The 19,822-nt window shown below is 47.1% G+C and overlaps 1 protein-coding gene across 11 annotated transcripts in view; it reads right to left on the minus strand.

Moving 5' to 3' along the window:
• Amph (amphiphysin) overlaps positions 1-19,822 on the minus strand; it is a 185,232-nt gene that overhangs the window by 146,022 nt on the left and 19,388 nt on the right. For 8 of the 11 annotated variants that reach the window (XM_045766036.2, XM_069303473.1, XM_069303472.1 and 5 more), the window contains exon 2: positions 15,837-16,673. The exons of the other annotated variants lie outside the window; for them this stretch is intronic. In XM_045766036.2, the coding sequence (XP_045621992.2) occupies positions 15,837-16,388 (552 nt within the window). In that variant the 5' untranslated portion in view covers positions 16,389-16,673. The remainder of the gene's footprint in view (positions 1-15,836; positions 16,674-19,822) is intronic. 11 annotated transcript variants of the gene reach the window in all.

The raw sequence follows: 19,822 nt of genomic DNA on the forward strand, positions 1-19,822 counted from the left end.
AAATCATCTCAAGACAACCTCAAGATAACGCTACCCTTTCCTCCCTCATCTTCACAGCTGTAAAGATCTTTTAGAGAAGTGGTCTATACGTACTCGGAACACAACCGAAGGACTCGGATGCAATTCCCCGGGCACGATAAAACAGTTGAGCACGTTTCCTTTCACCTCATGCCTCTCTTCACTTAGTAAAATAGCTACCCGGAGGCTAGGCAACAGCTGTTGGTCACGTGCTGTCAAAGGCGGGTCAAAGGTTTATCAAAGGTTGGTCAAAGGTCTATCAAAGGCTGGTCAAAGGTCTATCAAAGGCTGGTCAAAGGTCTATCAAAGGCTGGTCAAAGGTTATACCACGACAACTGGAATGATACAATATACTGGACAATAAGATGAAAGGAATCCATGGTGATGGTAAACGCAACAGGTGGGCCACAGCATCCCCAGAGAACATCTTAGAAACACCCCAAGCATCTTACACTATATCCCCATGATCGTCCACGCAGCATCCCTGAGGATATGCTACGCCGAGAGAGAGAGAGAGAGAGAGAGAGAGAGAGAGAGAGAGAGAGAGAGAGAGAGAGAGAGAGAGAGAGAGAGAGAGAGAGAGAGAGAGAGAGAGAGAGAGAGAGAGAGAGACTGTACATCTTACCAAACACGCGTGAGAAACTGGTTCATTCATACCTGGCAGCAAAATACCATCACCCCCCACCCCAACCCACAGCGCCCACCCCAGCCAACCCCTACCCACCCCTCCAGCGAGACACATTAGCCCTGGAGGCTGGCAGCACAACACCACGTCAACTTACAACCACACTACCACAGTGGCAGAGACCCCCGTACATCACACTCAATCACATCCTCCTCGTGTACACACACACACACACACACACACACACACACACACACACACACACACACACACACACACACACACACAATCAACTCCATTTACCTCCACACACATGTGGAGACATCACAGTCTATCTGAAGCAGCAGCCACTTAATCATTAAGATAATTGATATTTGTAGTGAACAAGTTGCCTTTGCCTATCAAGGGGGAAGACCACCTACTAAGTTCCTGGACGGCCTTAGTAGGTAGGGGCGGCGTAGACTCGAACAGCCGCCACCTGTGGGCGATGGAGAATCATGATGCCTCACCTACTGGCGTAGATGAGTCAGGCATGACACAGGGGAATGGAGGTGGTGGAGTGCTTGACGTGACCATAACAGGTGTGTTACACATGACTGGGGGGGGGGAAGAGGGAGAGGGGGAAGGAAGAGGGGGGGAGGGGGTTAGAGTAATAGGGTGAGATGCTGTGGGGGGGGGGGACAAGTATAACATTGGGGCAACATAGCCTCTCTTACAGACTTTTTACGGGATCACCATAGCCCGTGCTACATGGACATTTCGTTCTGAGTAGCTAAAACTAAGACAACAACAATCTCTCCTACCTCTCACCCCCTCCACCATAAGCTAATTCTTCCCTCTACTTACCTACCTACCACCATCGCTTATCAACTAACCCCCTCCACCACCACCACGAACCTACACACTCACCACCACGAACCTACACACTCACCACCACGAACCTACACACTCACCACCACGAACCTACACACTCACCACCACGAACCTACACACTCACCACCACGAACCTACACACTCACCACCACGAACCTACACACTCACCACCACGAACCTACACACTCACCACCACGAACCTACACACTCACCACCACGAACCTACACACTCACCACCCACTATAACCTGTTCCTTTTAACCCCCCCCCTCCCACCTGCATTCATCACCCAGGTGCAACAAACTCATCAAGCGAGGCTAACCTACTTCCCACTCTCTCATTCCTCCTAATATGCCACACAAAAAAACAAGATTATTAACCACCAACACGCTATTCAAAGGCACGTTACGAAGTGCCTTTGAATAGCACGTTACGGAGGTGGGGGGGGTGTGGAAGAGGGGGAGGTGGGGGGAGAGCTGGAGAGGGAGTGTGGGAAAGTATGAGACGGGGAAGTGGGAGGGGGAGGGAAGTAGGGGGGGAAGTAGGAGGGGGGGAAGTAGGAGGGGGGGGAAGTAGGAGGGGGGGGGGAAGTAGGGGGGAGGGAAGTGGGGGGGAGGGTAGTGGGGGGGGGGAAGTGGGAGGGGGGGAAGGGAAGTAGGGGGGAACTGGGAGGGGGGGGGGAAGTGGGTTGGGAGGGAAAGCGAGTGGGTGGGGGGGGGGACAGGGAGGGCATTTCAAAGATACGCTTCTCCCTTCTCTACAAATTCCCCCCCCCCCTGCCTTATTTCCCCTTACCTATCCCCCCCCCCCCCCCCCCCTCCGCCCCCATTTAAGAGCCCAGACCTGGATTCATCAGACAGTTACGCAACAACTTACGAACTTCAACATCTTTTCTCAATCTTTGGCGGCTTGGTTTACACTTAATTAAAGGAGTTTACAAGCTCCGAGGCACCAGGCGGCTGTTTATAACAATAACATTCGATTCGCAAGTTTCGATGCTTCGTAAACTGTTTAATAAAAGTCAACAGAGCTGCCAAAGATGGATAAAAGGAAGAGTTTAGAGTCCTTAAGAAGTGATGAAGGGAGGGAGGTAATCATCACGGGGAAAGCGCCAAGCCATGATGGCTATATAGCACTTGGAAGGGATAAGGATTTGGGATGGGGGAGGGGAAAGGAATGGTGCCCAACCACTTGGACGGTCGGGGATTGAACCCCGACCTGCATGAAGCGAGACCGTCGCTCTACCGTCCAGCCCAAGTGATTGGGCGGAGAAAAAGGAAGCACAGTAAAGGAGCAATTGCTGCTTGAATCCACCTGTACTCCGTGACAGCTGGGTGGACAACGCTTCGGATTCGTAGTCCTGAGGTTCCGGGTTCGATCCCCGGTGGAGGAGGAGACAAATGGGCAAAATGTTTCTTTCCCCCTGATGCCTCTGTTACCTAGCAGTAAATAAGTACCTGGGAGTTAGACAGCTGTTACGGGCTGCTTCCTGGGGGGGGGGGGGAGGGTGCAACAAAAATGAGGCCTGGTCGAGGACTGGGCCGCGGGGACGCAAAGCGCCGAAATCAAGATGGTTGCAACGAACCTTATTGTCTTGAGGTTATCTCAAGATCACCTCAAGATAACCCCCCCCCCCACCAAAACAACTAAACAAGGTGCAAGGGTATGAACGTCGTCCACAAGAGATGACTGACATTGGAGCAGCTCAAACAACTTCACACACCAATCACACGCTGGTTTAAGGAGCTGCTTTCCTCCCTTAAGGAGCTGCTTTCCTCCCTTAAGGAGCTGCTTTCCTTCCTTAAGATGCTGCTTTCCTCCCTTAAGATGCTGCTTTCCTTCCTTAAGATGCTGCTTTCCTTCCTTAAGATGCTGCTTTCCTTCCTTAAGATGCTGCTTTCCTCCCTTAAAATGCTGCTTTCCTCCCTTAAAATGCTGCTTTCCTTCCTTAAGATGCTGCTTTCCTTCCTTAAGATGCTGCTTTCCTTCCTTAAGATGCTGCTTTCCTCCCTTAAGATGCTGCTTTCCTTCCTTAAGATGCTGCTTTCCTTCCTTAAGATGCTGCTTTCCTTCCTTAAGATGCTGCTTTCCTTCCTTAAGATGCTGCTTTCCTTCCTTAAGATGCTGCTTTCCTTCCTTAAGATGCTGCTTTCCTCCCTTAAGATGCTGCTTTCCTCCCTTAAGATGCTGCTTTCCTTCCTTAAGATGCTGCTTTCCTTCCTTAAGATGCTGCTTTCCTTCCTTAAGATGCTACTAAACAGTGTGAAGAACGGGAGGAGGGAAACGGAAATGAGGAAGTAGATGAGGCGTGTCAGGAAACGAAGAGATCTTTGAGAGAAGAGTAGTCTCGGTTGCAACCCGTCCTCACACTTAACAGGTCGTAGTTTGCACGTTGTGGTAACCAATATTACATATACAATCCACCGTGATAACGACACGCAAGTATCTATACTCTCTATGCGACGGGCTCCATGGGTATGCTGGGTTGTGTGGGTTGGTATGTTTATGGTTGGGTTAGGAGGCTGGCTTTTTGACCCAAACGTCAGACCAACCCTTGAATATGCAGACACTGCATGCAGTCCTTATTATGTCACTATACAAACCAATGTTGGAAAAGGTCCATGGTCCACAGGTATGACTACTTCCAGAGATGAGGGGTACGAGTTACAAGGAAAGATCAATATATTAAGAAGAAACGGAGAGAAAAGGACTAATTTCAAACCAGTACACTAAAACAGAAGCGAAAAAGAAATAGGGAAAAAAGGTGGAAACCCCACCTCCATTTAAAACTCCGACCCAAACATCACAGTAACGAGGTCATCGCGAATACCCGAACTCAATTACGGGCTCACTATAACCCGTGCTACATGGACATTTGGTCACCATTTGGTCACCACTTGGTCCGGGAGACATCTCCCGTCACGCAGGGTGCAGTCGCACCTCCACAGATCTCCAGTATCATCTATTGATACTGGTGATGGCTCAAAAGGGCCACCACTTACGGGCTATTCATGCCCGTGCCACCTTTTGGATGGCTTAATCTTCATCTTGGACACAGGATCTCACTGGCGGAGACACTACTGATGGCTGCAGGTATACAAGGGCAAGGCTCCCGTCACGCAGGGCTTTTAATTGTGTATGGACCACCACTTACGGGCTATTCATATCCGTGCCACCTTTTGGGTGGCTTAATCTTCATCAATCATCAATCAGGGTAGAAATAGCCTAAGCTATTCTATCCCTTTGAGACGTATTTAAAGAGTACTAACCCACCTCCTTCACACCAATAAATAAAGTAGATGACGCCCACTTCCTTCTTTACTCCTTTATCCATTTATTGTCTCAATAAACGTACTTGAACGTGAAGAAGACAGAAATAACCAAAGCTACTCTATTCTTTTGGGATATATATTACCTAAATATACTTCTTCTTGAGGTTATCTTGAGATGATTTCGGGGCTTTAGTGGCCTCGTAGCCTGGTGGATAGCGCGCAGGACTCGTAATTCTGTGGCGCGGGTTCGATTCCCGCACGAAGCAGAAACAAATGGGCAAAGTTTCTTTCACCCTGAATGCCCCTGTTACCTAGCAGTAAATAGGTACCTGGGAGTTAGTCAGCTGTCACGGGCTGCTTCCTGGGGGTGGAGGCCTGGTCGAGGACCGGGCCGCGGGGACACTAAAGCCCCGAAATCATCTCAAGATACTCGAGATACTCCCCGCGGCCCGGTCCTCGACCAGGCCTCCACACCCAGGAAGCAGCCCGTGACAGCTGACTAACACCTAGGTACCTATTTACTACTAGGTAACAGGGGCATTCAGGGTGAGAGAGACTTTGCCCATTTGTTCCTGCCTCGTGCGGGAATCGAACCCGCGCCGCAGAATTACGAGTCCTGCGCGCTATCCACCAGGCTACGAGGCCCCTCGTAGCCTGGTAGACTTACTTGAACTTGAAGGACAGATCATTAGGGGATCATTAGGAATACACTTCGCTTTGATGTCCAAATCTGATTGGAAAGGATGGGTCGCTTTATGAGGAATGGTCAAATACCGTTCATATTCGAGAAGACTTCGAATGTCCTACAAAACATGGAAACCCAAACTAGTACAGAAGGGATACACGGGTTGAGGACCTACAGCTGGAAGCCGTATTCCCCCAAATGAGTCAGACACATCGGAAATGACTTAGAGAGTTGTAAACAAATGGAATGCACAAATGGCCATGACAGACTCCATACATAGTTTCATATACAGACACGACAGCCTAACAGACTCGGAACCCTGCACACCAGTTGACTGCATATGAGAGGTGAGACCCTAGAGCTGAAGCTCGACTCTAGCTATAACTACAAGTACATGGGTGATCCATACATAGTTTCATATACAGACACGACAGCCTAACAGACTCGGAACCCTGCACACCAGTTGACTGCATATGAGAGGTGAGACCCTAGAGCTGAAGCTCGACTCTAGCTATAACTACAAGTACATGGGTGATGCAGTCACCCTGTGCCCCCCCCCCCAGCTGCACAGACCCATACAAGGTACAGCTTTTCATCTACAAGATAATATTTGTTTCCAATTCTAATCAACAACCCAGATCCATATTAGACAACCTCCCCCCCTCACCAGGAGAGAAAGACAGACAGACATGCAGATGTTTAATCAAAACAATACCTGCCCCTTAATTTCAGCCTCAACACCTGTTGCGTGCACTTGTACACGCAACACACACACACATACACCCTAATTAACATAATGCAAGATTAAAAAAAAAATCCGGAAGTAATGTTCAACCCGCACATTAGTTGCACGGAATACGCTTAGCCTAGCATTGTGGGGTGTCCACCCCCCCCTCACCCGTGACCAGCTGGGTGTCCACCCCCCCCCTCACCCGTAACCAGCTGGGTGTCCACCCCCCTCACCCGTGACCAGCTGGGTGTCCACCCCCCCCCCTTCACCCGTAACCAGCTGGGTGCCCCCCCCCCCTCACCCGTGACCAGCTGGGTGTCCACCACCCCCACCCCCACAGATGTACAGGGGATGCTTCCCCTACCCAGTCAGACCAACCCCCCACCCTCTAAGGTGTGGCCGCCATATTTCACTTGGTAATGATAGGTGAGGGGTTGTTCTCGGAGGGGAGGAGAGAGGGGGAAGGGGGGCGACGGGCCCAAAGTATATTTTAATGTTGGTCATTTAATGAAGTGCCGCCTAAGCTGTAGTGTGGATTATCACGAAGGTGGTGGAGCGTGTTATAATACCTGCAATAACCTCCACATTTTGACTCCGGAAGAAGAACGCGACAACGCTAAAGCTGAGCGCCACGAAGCTTGGATAGAGCGCCACGAAGCTTGGATAGAGCGCCACGAAGCTTGGATAGAGCGCCACGAAGCTTGGATAGAGCGCCACGAAGCTTGGATAGAGCACCACGAAGCTTGGATAGAGCGCCACGAAGCTTGGATAGAGCACCACGAAGCTTGCATAGAGCGCAACAGCGCTTTGCTATAAAGCAAAAACACAAACAAGTCCTCAAGCCGTCACGCTGCTCACTCTTGAACGTTGGTTGACGTCACCACGTTATCCCATATGCTTCCATTGAACGTCAGCCAAATGCAGTTTGATTGACAGAAGTGACGGCACACATTCACAGTGGTGACAGCGACTCAAACTCGCGTCTAGCCACGTGCCATAATAGACAGTTGAAGGTGGACCAGAGGACACGGGTGGAAGCTGGAGACACAGATGAGGCAGGACCAGAGGACACGGGTGGAAGCTGGAGACACAGATGAGGCAGGACCAGAGGACACGGGTGGAAGCTGAAGACACAGATGAGGCAGGACCAGAGGACACGGGTGGAAGCTGAAGACACAGATGAGGCAGGACCAGAGGACACGGGTGGAAGCTGGAGACACAGATGAGGCAGGACCAGAGGACACGGGTGGAAGCTGGAGACACAGATGAACCGGAAAGACGTAGGAAAAACCTTTTCTTAAGGCACTAATTTCATAAAATCATTAATGTATAATGACTTCCTGTAAATATATAGCTCTTGAAATAGAACATTCTCTGTAACTAGCTGACATTGTAACTATAAGGTGTAAAGGATAGATGAAATAGTTAATGTAATAATCTCCGTTGAGGTCTGATAAAGACCTTTTGTGCCCTCTGTAATGCTTTTTGCGCTACCGCTCACAGGATGAGTATGGGGTGCACAACAAACTAACCGCCTCCAGCGACAATTAACAAACAATCGTGAGACACACACACACACATCTGATGAGCTACGTGAAATGATAAAGATCAATTCAGTAAGAAATATAAAAAATAAAATGCGATTTGCATTAACAGACCGGTGGCAAGAGGCGGGTCTTGGAGCTAACGTACAACTCTCCAAGCACACAACCGTAGCCCCGTTATTACCTTCCCCGAGGCTCAACACAAGTCACAACACAACAAACACATCCTCAAGCCAACCCAAACACCGGAGGTTATACCCGCCAAACACACACCGAAACTACAACGTTGCTACAACGTTCGAACAAGTTTTAACACCTTTTAACCAGTTATAACAAGCAATATAGCAAGTTGTAACAACGTTCTAATACGTCATAAACACGTTAAGCCAAGATGTAACAACTTTATTACAAGTTGTAACAACGTTCTAATACGTCATAAACACGTTAAGCCAAGATGTAACAACTTTATTACAAGTTGTAACAACGTTCTAATACGCCTTAAACACGTTAAGCCAAGATGTAACAACTTTATTACAAGCTGTAACAAGGAGAAAATAGAGACAGTTACGGTTTGTGTTTCCAGGGTATCTTGAGATGATTTCGGGGCTTTGTTTTTTTTAGTGTCCCCGCGGCCCGGTCCTCGACCAGGCCTCCACCCCCAGGAAGCAGCCGCCCGTGACAGCTGACTAACACCCAGGTACCTATTTACTGCTAGGTAACAGGGGGCCGGAGGCCTCATTCCCGCCAGTCAAAACAAACAGGTAAAGGCAAGAAGGGACTAAACACGCCAACAATGGCAAGTACATGGCAACTCTCGATTGAAGGAGGGGGGGTGGAGGGGGGCGTGGAAGGAAGGAATTATCAAGGGAAAGCGCCAAGCCATTACGACTATATAGCCCTGGGAAGGGGTCAGTATAAGGATTTGGGATGGGACGGAGGGAAAGGAATGGTGCCCCAACCACTTGTGGACGGTCGGAGATTGAACGCAGATCTGCATGATGCGAGACCGTCGCTCTACCGTCTAGCGCAAGTGGTTGGGTGGGTGGGGGGGGGGGGGGTGGAAGAGCCATAGTCTAGATATCTCTCATCGTAGCTTGTACTTTCAAGGGGGAGGTCTTATATTAATTAAGTAATACTCGAGAAGAGAGGGGGATTAACAAGGCTGATACTCTTAGGACCGACTCCCTATTGTTCAAAGTTCTATATATTCACTACTATCTCTACTGAAAGTCACAATAGGCTTCACTGCGGTAATACAATCATCCACACTAATATCCATAAAATACATTGCTTGATATACAATACAATACAATACAATTTTATTTAGGTAAGGTACATACATACAATAAATATTTACAAGGATTGTTTGACTTATAGGTAGAGCTAGTACATACAATGCCTAAAGCCACTATTACGCAAAGCGTTTCGGGCATGACTACCAATTCAATATTTAGAGAGCTATATTCGGTTAACTTATATGATATGGAGCGTTCCCGAATGCTTACATGCACCCTTGACTGCTTCCGGCTCATTTGGCTAATTATTCACAGACACAAGCTGCATGGGTAACAGCTTCTCCATATCAACCTACCCTGGCTTTGCGCCCCTGGAGAGGACACTCCAGCCTCGACAACCAGAATGCAACTCCATAGTCTCCTTAGACTGCAGGAGCCAGATTCACGAAGTAGTTACGCAAGTACTTACGAACGTGTACCTCTTTCCTCAATCTTAGACGGCTTTGGTTACATTTATTAAACAGTTTACAAGCATGAAAACTTGCCAATCAACTGTTGTTATTATTATAAACAGCCTCCTGGTACTTCGGAGCTCATTAACTGTTTAATAATTGTAAACACAGCCGCCAAAGATTGAGAAAAGATGTACAGGTTCGTAAGTGCTGGTGTAACCGCTTCGTGAATCTGCCCCCAGGATACCTACTAATTCACGGACACAAAATATAACAACATAACTCTCTCAACATGAGAGGAAAATGTTCAGCACCACTTGGATTATTTCAGACTGGTTCCTCCACACAGTCTAAACTGTAATTCCACTTCAGGGGCGATCACATGGAACACAAACTGGCATTCCACCTTCGAAATCAACCCGTTCTCGCACTTTCGTATAGTAAATATTGACTTATTAAATACGTGCATATGTGACATACTAAACTAGTTTACCTTGAAAAGCTTCATAGAAAACACCGACCTTACCTAACCTATTATAGGTATAGGTTAATAATTGTAATTACGATGCAATAAGATGCTTATCTTAACATACTAAGAAGGTTAGGCAAGGTCGGTGTTTTCTATGAAGCTTTTCAAGGTAAACTAGTTTGTTTAGTATGTCACATATGCACGTATTTAATAAGCCAATACTGACTGTAAGAAAGTGCGAGAACGGGTTGTCGAAATACACCAACCCCTTTCCTTACTCAAATACAGGCAGGGAAAAGGAACTATAACTGTATCACAATACAACTGTATCACAATACAACCACAATATAAATACAACAGATTGCGAAAGATCTGTGGAAAATCTATGACACACGGGGAGCCGGTCGGCCGAGCGGACAGCACACTGGACTTGTGATCCTGTGGTCCCGGGTTCCATCCCGGGCGCCGGCGAGAAACAATGGGCAGAGTTTCTTTCACCCTATGCCCCTGTTACCTAGCAGTAAAATAGGTACCTGGGTGTTAGTCAGCTGTCACAGGCTGCTTCCTGGGGGGGGGGGGGGGGTGGAGGCCTGGTCGACGACCGGGCCGCGGGGACACTAAAAGCCCCGAAATCATCTAAAGATAACCTCAAGATCTCAAGATAACCACATGCGTATGAAGAATGGTCATCTTATTAATGCAATATTTCGGATATGTGATATACTCGCATAAAGTAATAATAGTCAAAGGATTTTACATCCCGTTACATCAATATTGTATGAGCTAGACTTATCCTCGTATCCCTTCCAGGTGCTATATAGTCGAACTGACTTAAGAGGTTTCTCCTTATAGTTACCTTAAACGGTTCTTGCAAAGATGATAAAGATTACGCCACCTAAAAGGGGGCACGGGCACGAATAACCCGTAACGTTCTTGCAAAGTTGACCTGTGTTTAAAATAGGACACAGACACGCCCGAAACATCTGAAGGTCGCTATCACACCGCTCCTGGGGTCATGGTCCCCAGGACTGAGGGGATACATCCCCCTCAGAATGTGGTCATCTCCCCTCAAATCAGGTATAACCCATCTCTCCCTCAACCCTGGCTGGGGCTGACCCACTAACAAACTGCTCACCACGACATACAAGCTGAAATACACCCGAAGGACTTTACAAACACTCGCAGCTCTCTTGGCAAAAAGAGAACAAGCTTAGCCACCACACACACACACCTCAACCCCCCCCCCCCAAGCTCTGGAACCAAAGAGCCAGAGCTCAACCCCCGCAAGCACAATTTGGTGAGTACACACACACACACACACACAAAATCTACAAAATCCTCAGGGGAATCGACCGGGTAAACAAGGATGAACTATTCAACACTGGTGGGACGCGAACAAGGGGACACAGGTGAAAGCTGAGTACCCAAATGAGCCACAGAGACGTTAGAAAGAACTTTTTCAGTGTCAGAGTAGTTAGTAAATGGAATGCATTAGGAAGTGATGTGGTGGAGGCTGACTCCATACACAGTTTCAAATGTAGATATGATAGAGCCCAGTAGGCTCAGGAATCTGTACACCAGTTGATTGACGGTTGAGAGGCGGGACCAAAGAGCCAGAGCTCAACCCCCGCAAGCACAATTAGGTGATTAGGTGAGTACACACACACACATACACACACACACACACACACACACACACACACAGACACACACAGACACACACAGACACACACACACACACACACAATATCCCACATTTCTATAACTTTTTCTTCACCAGTACCTCTCCAACCCCTCTATATCTGGTATAGCAACCCCTCCCCCCTTCTTTATTGAATTGCAAGGTTGCAGGTTTTAACCCGTGGATGACACACAATGTGAAGGAACACGCTCACTGGCTGCTGAAGCAACTGCTACTCAAGGCCACCCCATTACTGTGGTCAACAGGGACAGAATGATGTCCAGGAATCGAACCCGGGTCATCTCGTTTACAAGGCAAGCAGAGGATGCCATACCACAGAGTGCTATCCCCCCCTCCCCTCCCCCCATTTGCCGAGTGACTCACCCTTTGGTCAGGTATCACCCCCCCCCCCTAATCACCCCAGACTAGTCTCCCCCCTTCACCCTTTGACCATGCCACCCCCCCCCCCCTCCTTGCCACTTTGCTCAGGTACACCCATCTCTGGCATAGTGATGCCTGCCCCCCCCCCTCCCCCCTGTAGCGAACAACAGCCGTGTTTATTTTAGTCTACCACAGGGCGCGGTGCCCCCCTCCTACCCGACTGCATATTCCGAAGTAGCCCGCTGGTCTCCTGGGCCCAGATTCACGAAAGCACTTACGAACGTGTACATCTTTCCTCAATCTTTGACGGCTTTAGTTACATTTATTAAACAGTTTACAAGCATGAAAACTTGCCATTCAACTGTTGTTATTGTTATAAACAGCCTCCTGGTGCTTCGGAGCTCATTACCTGTTTAATAATTGTAAACAAAGCCGGCAAAGATTGAGAAAAGATGTACAGGTTCGTAAGTGTTTGCTTAAGTACTTTCGTGAATCTGGTCCCTGAACACTGTGGCGCACGGCCAGCTAATCTACACAACCATAAAGTCGCTGGCTGTATCACGGTCGTAATCCTGTGGATAACGAGATACTTAAAACTCAAGCCACCGTGTCCGAGCATAACAGGATGGACACAGTGGATGGATACAGTGTAGAGGCGGGACCAAAGAGCCAGAGTTCAACCCCCCCCGCAAGCACAACTAGGTGAATACGGTGATGAATAGCCACAGAGATATTAGAGAGAACTTTTTTAGTGTCAGAGTGGTTGACAAATGGAATGCATTAGGAAGTAATGTGTTGGAGGCTGACTCCATACACAGTTTCAAGTGTACATATGATAGAGCCCAATAGGCTCAGGAACCTATGATAGAGCCCAATAGGCTCAGGAACCTATGATAGAGCCCAATAGGCTCAGAACCTATGATAGAGCCCAATAGGCTCAGGAACCTATGATAGAGCCCAATAGGCTCAGGAACCTATGATAGAGCCCAATAGGCTCAGGAACCTGTGATAGAGCCCAATAGGCTCAGGAACCTGTACACCTGTTGATTGACGGTAGTCTCTTCAACGGACCACTTTCTCGGGTCCGTAATTCTCGCCAAATGTGTACTCACCTAGTTGTGTTTGCGGGGGTTGAGCTCTGGCTCTTTGGTCCCGCCTCTCAACCGTCAATCAACAGGTGTACAGATTCCTGAGCCTATTGGGCTCTATCATAGGTTCTGAGCCTATTGGGCTCTATCATAGGTTCTGAGCCTATTGGCTCTATCATAGGTTCTGAGCCTATTGTCTAAGGGAGGGTTGTCTAAAGGGAGGGTTGTCTAAAGGGAGGGTGTCTAAGGGAGGGTTGTCTAAGGGAGGGTTGTCTAAGGGAGGGTTGTCTAAGGGAGGGTTGTCTAAGGGAGGGTGGTCTAAAGGTGTCTAAGGGAGTGTCTAAAGGAAGCTCTATGGTGGACCGTCCAACGCCTGTCAACTTCTACCCCTTATGGAGTTGAGGACAATTTCAAGATATTACTTACATCCTGGTGGGAGGGAGGGAATTATCAGGGGAAGGCGCTAAGCCATTACTATATAGCACCACCGTCGCTCTACCGTCCAACCCAAGCGGTTGGGCTATGACAGCGGAATTTACCCCACTTAAGTCGATACATAAACGCGCGCGTGCTTACGCACGTAAGCGGTGTGCTTGTTTGGCCGAGTGTCAGCTCCTGGCCCCGCCTTTACAGCTGTCAGTCATTTTAATCCACAAACTCCCAACCTACTTGACACACACAGTAAAATATTTAAGCCTAGACTCTCTCCTCCTGTAGTTTATTATATATATTCAGTACTCTCTTATAAAACAAATGTATCCGGCACAATCTCATGGCTCATCGGCGTTTCTAGCTTCTTATCCACTTTATCAATGCCACTTAGGATTATAAATGTCGCGATCATGTCACCCCGTTAGCATCTAAGAAGCTCAACGGCCCTTGCGGATTTGTTCACTCTTCAAGGCTTTGAAAAATAATACAACACAATCCATCAACTCAAAATTGTTGATCTTGTCACATCCATTCATAAAAAGGACCAGGAAGCAAATATTAAGAGCAGAGAGAGGAAAAAAAAATAGAGTACAGATCTCACAAATGAGCACCAAAGAGAATCTTGCAGTCTCCGTGGTGTAGTGGTAAGACACTCGCCTGGCGTTCCGCGAGCGCTATGTCATGGGTTCGTATCCTGGCCGGGGAGGATTTACTGGGCGCAATTCCTTAACTGTAGCCTCTGTTTAACGCAACAGTAAAATGTGTACTTGGATGAAAAAACGATTCTTCGCGGCAGGGGATCGTATTCCAGGGACCATAGGATTAAGGACTTGCCCGAAACGCTACGCGTACTAGTGGCTGTACAAGAATGTAACAACTCTTGTATATATCTCAAAAAAAAAAAAAAAAAAAAAAAAAAAAAATCACGGTCTGGGTCACTTACAGGATGGACGCGGCCATTTTCAAAGCACAAGGACAAACACAACGTTCAAGGACAAACACAACGTTCAAGGACAAACACAACGTTCAAGGACAAACACAACGTTCAAGGACAAACACAACGTTCAAGAACAAACACAACGTTCAAGGACAAACACAACGTTCAAGGACAAACACAACGTTCAAGAACAAACACAACGTTCAAGGACAAACACAACGTTCAAGGACAAACACAACGTTCAAGGACAAACACAACGTTCAAGGACAAACACAACGTTCAAGAACAAACACAACGTTCAAGGACAAACACAACGTTCAAGGACAAACACAACGTTCAAGAACAAACACAACGTTCAAGGACAAACACAACGTTCAAGGACAAACACAACGTTCAAGGACAAACACAACGTTCAAGGACAAACACAACGTTCAAGGACAAACACAACGTTCAAGAACAAACACAACGTTCAAGGACAAACACAACGTTCAAGGACAAACACAACGTTCAAGGACAAACACAACGTTCAAGGACAAACACAACGTTCAAGGACAAACACAACGTTCAAGAACAAACACAACGTTCAAGGACAAACACAACGTTCAAGGACAAACACAACGTTCAAGGACAAACACAACGTTCAAGGACAAACACAACGTTCAAGGACAAACACAACGTTCACAAGGACAAACACAACGTTCAAGGACAAACACAACGTTCAAGGACAAACACAACGTTCAAGGACAAACACAACGTTCAAGGACAAACACCTGGAAACTTTGGGAATCTATCCGCGAGACACACTAAAAACAGTGACATTCTAAGACGTAAATAAATGGAAAAAAAAAGGCATACACAATGCGAATATAAAAAGAATATATAGATATATTATATATAAACACAAGCAGGATGTAAACAAAATATTAAGATTATCAAATCAAGTTAGAACAAGGACAAATTTAGATTTATAAGTAATAAAGAAAAGGCAAACACTGGTTAGGAGTCCTAAACAAGTTGTTGTATTGAGTCCTAAACAAGTTGTTGTATTGAGTCCTAAACAAGTTGTTGTATTGAGTCCTAAACAAGTTGTTGTATTGAGTCCTAAACAAGTTGTTGTATTGAGTCCTAAACAAGTTGTTGTATTGAGTCCTAAACAAGTTGTTGTATTGAGTCCTAAACAAGTTGTTGTATTGAGTCCTAAACAAGTTGTTGTATTGAGTCCTAAACAAGTTGTTGTATTGAGTCCTAAACAAGTTGTTGTATTGTGTTTTTACAACACTACTCGTGTTGTTGTTGTTGTATTGTGTTGTAGGCGAGGCTGTTGTGTTCTCACGTGTCACTGTGCAAAGTCTGTACCTAATTATGGGTGTAATTCCTTAACTATGTATAACGTGAATGTGACGTTTGTTTCTTACCTTGGTTTTAATTCGGAATATTTTACTGTACTGTTTCTTGATCCTGATGTTGGGGAGACGTCGTCCGGCGTGTCCAGGGGTGGTGGGGGAGGTGGGGGAGGTGGGGGTGGTGGGGGAGGTGGGGGTGGTGGGGGAGGGCGGTGGGTGGTGGTGGTGGTGGTGGTGGTGGCGGCGATCCATGCTGTCAGTAGAAGGGGTGGTGGGGGAGGGAGGTGGTGGATGGTGGTGATCCATGTTGTCAGTTGTGGTGGTGGGGGGAGGTGGGTGTTGGTCCATGCTGTCAGTAGAAGGGGTGGTGGGGGAGGGCGGTGGATGGTGATCCATGCTGTCAGTAGTGGGGGTGGAGGGGGAGGGCGGTGGGTGGTGGTGATCCATGCCGTCAGCGGTGGGGGAGGTGGGCTCAGCCGTGGGGGAGGTGGGGTCAGGGGGGGAAGGGGGCACGGGGGTGGAGGGTGCAGAAGGTGGAGAATCCAAAGGGGCGGGTCGCCGCCTCTTCCCAGCAGAGGGCGTGTCCGGCAGCTCCACCACCTCCACTTCCAGGGTATCCATCATGGCTGCCACCCCCTCTACCACTCCACTTCACAGCAACCTTCACACACCCTCAATACCACGAGGACATAAAAACACTCACTACCCCGTTGTCACCGATAGATAAGCACTATTAAGTAACACCACAAGTCCTCTTATAACAGTATCCACTTAACAACACACACACTATTTCCAGTTTCTATCTCCGCATCTATTTCCGGCCGCTATTATCTCCCACGAGGTAGTAGGAGCTTTTTCTATACCACAGTCAAGACGGTCACAGCTTCCCTTGCCAACACCGGCTCAGATCTTCAGGGGAAACAAGGAGGGCCTTACGATTATACATAACCACTACACAAAACACAAATATATAAAAAAAATAATAGCAAAAATACAAAATATTTTTCGACAAATAAGCAAAAAAATTAGCGATTCCCCAGCCTATTTCCCACATAAAAACTATGGAAATAAATAAATTAGTGGGTACAAAATTGTCTCCCATCACGTTGTATGATATCTACTGTGTTCCCAGCTCTTTTGTCTACCTGCCTTGTGTCTACCTCGGGGATCAACGACCGCGCGGCCCGGTCTCCGCCCAGGCCTGGTTGTCAGTCAACCAAGGGACCTCATTCAATGGAGACAAATGGATGGAGCTCAAAAGCATACCTGATCAACCAGGCTGTGATTCATACGTCAGGCTGCGAGCAGCCGCGTCCAATAGCCTGGTTGACCAGTCCAGCAACCAGGAGGCCTGGTCGGGGGACCGGGCCGCGGGGACGCTAAGCCCCGAAATCATCGCAAGATAACCATGGCAAATGGTCCGTTTCATTGTGATAAATGGTCCAGCATTGTGAAGGTCCGTTGCACCACCTCTAACGATAAGATTTTTTTTTTTTTACAATGTTAAGAACTTTGTTAATTCTCCTTTAGTCTCAATGTTCTTGTGGCATACAGCACATTGATTCCTTTTGAATAGTAGAGGGAGAGTAGTTGAAAAGGAAAGGGGAAAGGAAGAGGAAAGGGGGAAAGGAAGAAGAAAGGGAGAGAAAGAAAAAGAGAGAGGGGGAGGGGAGGGAGGGAGAGAGCGAGAGAGAGCAAGAGAGCGAGAGAGAGCAAGAGAGAGCAAGAGAGCAAGAGAGCGAGAGAGAGCAAAAGAGCAAGAGAGCGAGAGAGAGAGAGCAAGAGTGCAAGAGAGCGAGAGAGCGAGAGAGCGAGAGAGAGCAAGAGAGCGAGAGAGAGCAAGAGAGCGAGAGAGCAAGAGAGCGAGAGAGAGAGCAAGAGAGCGAGAGAGAGAGAGCAAGAGAGCAAGACAGCGAGAGAGAGCAAGACAGCAAGAGAGTGCAAGAGAGCCTGACTCACCTCAGACCATCACCTTACCACGGCCACATCTCACCCATAACATAACCAGCCTCCAACAAAGGCCACCTAGCTACTACACTCTCCCAACACACCATTTCTCCTTCACAATACCCTCTGCCAAATGTGCCAACATTATAAGATACAAACTTAAAACAAATTTTCGTACAAAAATAAGTGTTTACCCTAAAATTGTATGAAGCGGTATTCGGAGACAAATAATAGAGCTTCGGCTCTAGTCGATAGAGCTTCGGCCTCTGGAATGTTGACCAGATCACACACTAGAAGGTGAAGGGACGACGACGTTTCGGTCCGTCATGGACCATTCTCAAGTCGATAAACATAACATTCTCTATGGAATGTATATGTCCACGGAAGTGTGGATGATAATTTACATATGTACGCATGAATTAATTTGACAAATAATTTTAAGCTCATTTTGTTTTTATTTACACAAAGTAAATCATTCTTTCGATTACTCAGTAAAAAAAATTATTAAACCCTAAGCTACTCCACCTAGCCTACCGCAGCCGATAATTAGTCCCATGAAGCGTCAATATTGTGGTGCTTTTAATTTCGATAAACCACCGCAGTTTTTACGTTGGGGGGTCGCGTTGTTTAACGTTGAATTCATCAGGGGAAATGCCCTCGGCTACAAGGGACACGCGTGTAGTCGCCCTCGGCTACAAGGGACAATGTCAGCTATGATTTCTATGCAGTTCTTTCATCAATATACGTAAGCATGAACCTTACCACTGACGCTAACGAGGCAATTCTTCGCCTTTGGCATAATTTCCTCCTCAAGAAGTTCCGATTTTCTCAACTTCTTCACTAGATCTGTAATATACTCGCGCAATAAAAGTATACATCAAATGTGTACCGTTTTATGTTTAACAACACTATTATACAAGATATTATTTTTGACAGTTCATTAACCAGAAAATCATTCACCCTCTCTGAAAAATGTATTACTCAAAGCCCTATTATGAAAAAGGCCAGCTAAAGAACACCCGGCATTTTCAAATGAGTATCTTTACCCAATGTTGAGAAATCAATGAACATATAAACCAAATCTAGTTTGGTCTCGTAAACAGTCACTGAACGTAGATACGTACATTCAACCTAAAAATAAACGCAAGTTAAATTGATCTCACGTGTTGTTCGTTTGTTATTTTACCTAATTCAGCTACTCGGATCAAAATGTCCATGTAGCACGGGCTATAGTGAGCCCGTAAGAATATCTCGCTGATTGATTGATTGATTGATGAAGATTAAGCCACCCAAGAGGTGGCACGGGCATGAATAGCCCGTAAGTGGTGGCCCTTTCGAGCCATTACCAGTATCAAAAGATGATACTGGAGATCTGTGGAGGCGCAACTGCACCCTGCGTGACGGGAGATGTCTCCCGGACCAAGTGGTGACCAAATGGTCAATATCTCGCTAGCATAGGCTACAACTTATAGCCAACATGGTAAGGTGAATTTCCATTTTGTTTTCAATACTGCGATGTCGAGCCTCAGTGGCCAGTCAGGTTCCTCGTGTCCTGGCGTACTTCACAGGGAATGTCTAGCTTAACGCCCCGCGATTGGTTAAAATAAAATTTACTCTACGTCTCCCTCCACATCAACACACACACCCGTTACGCCCTCACATCAACACACCCGCCACATCAACTCCCAGCGTAAGGCTTAACGTTAAACATTCCTTGCGACCGGGCTTCCTGCATAGTTGCCAGAACCACCAAGTTCCTCTAGGCTGTCCCAGTGATACCAAGGTTATCTCCCTCAAATTCGCACATACTTGCACACTCACACATATATCATATATAAAACATTTTAAATATATCAACGCAAAACGACACACACACACTAAACAATTACTGTAAATTGGGGAAATGCCTGGTATATACGTGTTTGAAAATAGGGTTGTAAATTGATGGAACAAATTACATGGTAACATAATACACACGTGATCACTGGGTTATTTCGGGCGTAGGCTAGACATAAATTAACAGTTTTCGTGGACATAATTAGGAGCAGCCTCGTATAGATCCACTGTTATTTCTCCTAATTTTCTTTACAGACCCGCATGACTGACATACT

This window comes from Procambarus clarkii, chromosome 50 (genome assembly GCF_040958095.1).
Source record: "Procambarus clarkii isolate CNS0578487 chromosome 50, FALCON_Pclarkii_2.0, whole genome shotgun sequence".
Lineage (NCBI taxonomy): Eukaryota > Metazoa > Arthropoda > Malacostraca > Decapoda > Cambaridae > Procambarus > Procambarus clarkii.